At 39.5% G+C, this 6,458-nt stretch overlaps 1 protein-coding gene across 1 annotated transcript; it reads left to right on the plus strand.

The window, feature by feature from the left end:
* Positions 1-1,229: 1,229 nt before the first annotated feature.
* Positions 1,230-5,521, plus strand: LOC115462154 (UPF0598 protein CG30010-like). The gene is given in 2 exon segments (XM_030192180.1): positions 1,230-1,433; positions 4,730-5,521. Coding segments are annotated over 2 exon segments (714 nt in total). The 3' UTR covers positions 5,240-5,521.
* The last annotated feature ends 937 nt before the right edge of the window (positions 5,522-6,458 follow it).

Genomic DNA, 6,458 nt, shown 5'->3' on the forward strand with positions numbered 1-6,458 from the left:
AAAGCAACAAGTGGGTCATCGGTCAAACACACCGACTTCGGCCAAGGTTTCGCTAGTAACGCTGTGTCAAGGCGTGAGAAACCATAAAGGTTCACAATATGAGCATGCTTCCTGGTTGCTTCCTGCTTGCTTTTAGCATATTTTCATTCATTTTGGAACTAAAAGGGTTTTTGCTTATGATGATATAATTCCCAGCAGAAGCTTTCTCAACCTTGTTATTATTAAATGACTACTTGGGTTGGAGGTTGGGTTAAATTCAGAGGCTTTTCCCTTAATTCCCTTTAAAACAGATTCACTCCACAGAATCTTTAGTCTGTTGTTGAAATTACTATTTTTTGCCATTACATAAGAGAGTTTTGTTGTGTTGTACATTTATATATAATACCCTCTCACCCTCGGGTTGTGACATATAACTAACAGTATTTTTATCCACACTGTCAATTTTAAGTATGGCAACCAAATGTGCAGTCCTAAACTTAGATGTTATCCATTTAATTTAGGATAATTATGAACAGAGTCCTGCTTAAAGGGATAAACCTAACCTAATAGCACCTGAATATTGTCATTGTCTGGTTAAGTTTATACTATGCCCCAATAACTACCTCCAGTCCTTCCCTTTTCTGACTTATAAACTCTTGGCTGGATGTCAAGGTATTGAACCAAAGGCTAAGCATTGATTGGCCCCAAATTGAACAGAGAAAAATATATGCATTTAACTCCAAAGTTAACATAATTCCTTTTCAATATTGACATCAGATGTTATTCTTTCTACCTTGCCATCTTGGCACATTGCTGCTACTTTTGAAGCAAGAGAAGAGGTTACATATTTGCTTGTGCTTGCCTTTAAATAAAAGAAACCAGTTGCACACCAGAGAAGAGAGTTTCAATGAACATGTATCTGTCAAATGTGTTTTCCCATGAGCTCTTGGACATAGGTGCTTCAAATTGAAATAACTGGAATGTTTTATCATTCTTCTGTAAATTAAAAAAAAAAAACACGTCAATAATTACACTTATGTAATGTGATAGTCAAGTGTTGCCTAGGACAAACAAAATTGCTTATTTAGGGATCTATTTACTAAGGCATGCTAGAGGTTTTAGTATTCCTACAATTAGCGTGTAGGCGCCCACAGGGATATTGTAGGCGCGTACATGGTTAACGCACGTTAAAAATGCTGACGGGCCTAAATAGATAAAAATGTTCAATTGTTTAGCACCATATTGTTCCCATGCCAAAGGAGAGCTGCCCTAGCAGTTACCTCTACCTCTACTCCTTGGTGGCCCTACTCTTCAGTAGCAACGTTACCACCATTGTGTCGTTGAGTTTTAGATTCACAGATGCAACTTTCAGCTCTACTTGCACAACTTCAGATTTCAGCTCTGACATCGACTTTTGGGATCTAGGCAGCAATCCAGCAACAGTGCTCACAGCCGTAGATTCAGGCTGTTTTTTTACTGTTCTCTTCCTTTGCGATATACTGATTAACAGAGAAAAATGGATTAATACACTGAAATAGAAGTGTGCAAATACTGTACTTAATATTTCTCACTTCACTTCATGTATTTCACATGTTAAGCTACAAAGAACTCTTTCTAAATAAGACCACATGGAATTCTTGTTTGTATATTACTTGAAATCTGAAAAATTCGTGAATGTGATATGTAATATTTTGTGAATGTTTTTATAATAAATATGTAAAAGTATGCATTTCTATAAAAAAAATAAAATAATGAAAGCAGAAGGAAAGGAGACAAATATACTTTGTTTTTTCATTTGACTGATGTATTATTAACATCCCTTCAAAAACTGACTCATTCACTGACAGGAAAGGAGACAAAAACTCATCAAACTGAAAAACTTGTCTCCTGAGTCACTCTGATTGGAAAGCCTGTATTGATGGTTCAAATCAAATAAGTTTTATTTTTATTTCACTGAAAAAACCCCCCATTAAAATCAGCACTATAAGAAGATGTACAACACATTAAAAAGCAAAAAAAAGAAAAAAATATTTGAAAAGGTTGGACTGATGAAGAGAGATGATGACTTTTGCCCATTAAAGCTCTGATTGGGCTTGCACACTTTTTTTTTAAAGTTCAAACCATCTTTATTGAAATTTTCATTAGAAAAACATAACAAGCATTCAATACACAATATAGGAGCTAAATTAGTCGTATACATATGTATAAGGGAAATAACAACCAAACTGATGCATTTTGGAGAGATATCCTGCACACAAAAGGTTCAAAAACTCAAAATAAAGTAAGAGAATATGACATATTACATATAAAGAAAAAACGAAAGAGAAGGAAAGGAACAGAGAATCAGAAGACTAAGCAAAACAATACAATGCAGTATAAGTCAAAATGTATTGATACAATCATTGATAAACTTACATAATATGGAATCTTTTCATTTTCACAACTACTGGCTCCAACACTCTAAGGAGATTCTTAACTGTTAGTTTTTTCTGCTAATTTAGCCTCGTATTTGTAAATAAGACATATGGAGTTCCACCAAAAAGTAAATGAGAGTTTACTATTATCCTTCCACTCCCTTAGAACATATTTTAAAGCTATGGAGATTAATATATCAAAAAGCTTGCACTGTCCCACTGATAAAATCTTCTCAAAACAGAGAGATCAGAGGATAATAGTTTTTTTTTTTAACTTTTTATTATCTCATGGGATCCAGTACAGGCATAATAAACAAGAATATTAGGATAACAAATGCACAATGACATCATCCTGGTTAGCCCATCGAGTCCCATAACTTTTTCCTTTATTCCAACAACATTACCCTTCTCCCTACCCTCCCTCCTTCCCCTCCCCCCCCCCCCCCCCCAATCCTGTATTCATCGCTTATTCAGCACACAACCCCAGCTGGTCCGATAATAGTTTTATATGAAATTGGTGAATTAATACTTAGGAGAAGTGAAGTCCTATTCCATATTAAATCCCAAAACATCTGTAAGTTCGGACAGGAAAATTACATGTGTTCCATCGTTACTATAGCCGAGTTATATGACCAACATAAAATGGATAAATTGTAATTAATTTTATGTTAACAGGGATTTATTACTCGCCAACTCTCTTAAATTAGATTCAAGGCAAGTTACAGTGATCAAAATTCAAAACTGATGATAACTGTCAGGAATTATAAATAATTCAACAGGAGAGCTAACAGCAAGTAGTTGCAACTCCTAGCATTTTCTGTAAATTTTAACAAGCTCACCAACTGGGAACCATCTAACAGGCAGGTACCATCTAAAATTTTAAACACTAAACAAAGTGCTTTAAAAACAACCCGAGCCTGCATAGGCAACCAGTGTAGATTATTCAATAAAGATATTATATGATCCCTCCGAGACTTCTGAAATATCAAACGTGCAGCTGAATTCGGAATCACCTGAATTCTAGAAAATTGTTTAGACGATGGACCCAAGTAGAGAGAGTTCCCATAATTCAATAAAGATAAAATATGTTGTTTAACCCACGTGGAGGGGCATAATTGAAAGGGGCGCCCAAGTTTCCCTGAGGACGTCCTTGCAGGACGTCCTGGCGAAGGGGCGGAGAAACCTGTATTATCAAAACAAGATGGGCGTCCATCTTTTGTTTCGATAATACGGTCGGGGATGCCCAAATCTCAACATTTAAGTCGACCTGATGTGGCGGCGGGGCGGGCAGCGACGGCGGGGGAGAGTTGGTGGCGGGAGGGGGGTTCAAGGGGATCGTTGGTAGGGGGCCAGGGCCAAATCTACGGGGGCCCAAGCCCCTCAGGCCCCCATGTAGCTATGCCACTGATAAGTAAGAATGGTAAGAAGGCGGCTGAGGGGAGATATGATAGAAGTCTATAAAATAATGAGTGGAGTTGAACGGGTAGATGTGAAGCGTCTGTTTACTCTTTCCAAAAATATTAGGACTAGGGGGCATGCGATGAAGCTACAATGTAGTAAATTTAAAACGAATTGGAGAAAACCTTTCTTCACTCAACATGTAATTAAACTCTGGAATTCATTGCCAGACAATGTGGTAAAGGCGGTTAGCATAGCGGAGTTTAAAAAAAGGTTTGGACGGCTTCCTAAAGGAAAAGTCTATAGACCATTATTAAATGGGCTTGGTGAAAATCCACTATTTCTGGGATGAGCAGTATAAAATGTTTTGTACTTTTTGGGGATCTTGCCAGGTATTTGTGACCTGGATTGGCCACTGTTGGAAACAGGATGCTGGGCTTGATGGACCTTTGGTCTGTCCCAGTATGGCAATACTTATGTATTTATGAGTTAGAAAGTAAGGTGACTGATTAAAGAAAGTTGCAGAGGCTTTTGCAACAGGTTTCCTAGAGTTGTCTAGTGTGTGTTGCAGCTTTGTTCCAGTTTTTCTCCTGTTCCTGCCTGCCTTGTTCTAGCCCAGCTCCTGCTCCATGTTCCTGCCCTGCTTCCTGCCTTTGTTCCAGCCCTGTCTTCCAGCTCCAGCCTTGTCTTCAGTCCAGTCTTGCCCAGGTGTCTCACCCACTGCCAGTCGGGATCTAGCCAGCCCTTGGGTTGGCTAGGTAGTGTCAACTGGGCTGCAACCCAGTGGCTGACCCCGAGGCATGACAGGTTTGATCAGTATATGGGGCATTACAGTAGTCCAGTCATTTATGTTACCGTGGCATGGACCACTGTGGTATGCCAGGAGATTATATGGAATTTAAGAAGAAAGTTAAACTTTACTGTTCCCTGCCATTAAGGAAAGAAAGCTTTTTCTGGATGATGCTCGAGTGAAGAATTTCATCACCTGCTTTAAAGAGAAGCAATTCCTTGTTTTTTTTCTTTAAGCAAAAAGAAAGAACCAAACAGGCCGCTATGAGGAGGCATTTCCCTATGTCTCACCCTGTGGCAGAGAAAGGAACTTCATTCGCTGCGATGACTGCCCCATAGTCTTCACAAACCTCTTGCAAGACTCCAGCTCCAACAGTGAGCTTCTTTCCTATTGTGGTGGTGCAGAGAAGCTGACCTTGAAGTTTGAACCAGAGAAGTTGGTGATGTTCCGAGACAATGGACGGGTTTACCATCCAGCCCCTGAGAAAGCCAGAGGTGTAGGGTTGGTGAAATCAGCACTGGCATTTGAATTGAGCCCCTGCTTTGAATATGCAGCAGGCCCTGACAGCAGCCCCCCAACACACTTCAGATGGAACAACAGACGCTACAGCCTTACCAATGAGATAGTGCAGTTTATTGAAACAGAGAAAGGCTCCTGATAATAAGTAAGGTGAAATCTAAAGTAAAACTGCTACATAGTACTGTGCCAGATATCTACAGTAACACAGTTTGGAGCTAATCCCAGATTTTTCAGATATACACAGTAGAGCCCAGATCAGGAAAAGAGGACTAAAGCAGAACTGCAAACTTGAAAAGAAAGCAATGTGCCTTTAAATAAACCAACAGCACCCTTGAGTTCTGGAGGAAATCTACAAATCCTTGTTGAGTAGAATGTAGCTGCTTGATTTCCTCCATTGTTTCTGTATAAGTTAATCTTTGCCTCTTCGCTTCTTGGTCTGCATAACAATTACGTACAATTACGTTTTCTGGACAAAAAAAAAAAAGAAAGTTGCATATGTGGTCAAATATTATCTCAGCTAGGGTAGGAGTGGATAAACATGTCCTGCTGCAGTACTGGAATCAGCATTTTTGTATAGAAAGTAAGACCTGAGATGATGGAACATGACGATATACACCCTCAAGAGCTTAGGGGCCCTTTTAATAAGCTACATATGCGTCCACGTGCACCAAAATGGAGTTACCGCCAGACTACCATGTGGCTGTTGCGGTAATTTCATTTTTGGTGTGCGTAACAGACGCGCGCCAAGTAGCATTTTGTGTATGAAGGTCATTACCGCCCAGTTGCCACATGAGTCTTTACCGCCAGGTCAATGGCTGGCGGTAAGGTCTCAGACCCAAAATGGACGCACTGCTATTTTCATTTTGCTGCACGTCCATTTTCTGCAAAAAAAAAGGCCTTTTTGTGCACCCAAAACCCGCGCCTACACTACCGCAAGCCATTTTTCAGCGTGGCTTAGTAAACGGACCCCATAATTTACATAAGTATTGCCATACAGGGAAAGACCAAAGGTCCATCAAGCCCAGCATCCTGTTTCCAACAGTGGCCAATCCAGGTCACATATACCTGGCAAGATCCCAAAAAAGTACAAAACATTTTATACTGCTTATCCCAGAAATAGTGGATTTTCCCCAAGTCCATTTAATAATGGTCTATGGACTTTTCCTTTAGGAAGCCGTCCAAACCTTTTTTAAACTCCGCTAAGCTAACCGCCTTTACCACATTCTCTGGCAACGAATTCCAGAGTTTAATTACACATTGAGTGAAGAAATATTTTCTCCGATTCATTTTAAATTTACTACATTATAGCTTCATCACATGCCCCCTATTCCTAGTATTTTTGGAAAGCGTAAACAGAC

This window comes from Microcaecilia unicolor, chromosome 2, assembly GCF_901765095.1.
Source record: "Microcaecilia unicolor chromosome 2, aMicUni1.1, whole genome shotgun sequence".
In the NCBI taxonomy this organism is placed as follows: domain Eukaryota; kingdom Metazoa; phylum Chordata; class Amphibia; order Gymnophiona; family Siphonopidae; genus Microcaecilia; species Microcaecilia unicolor.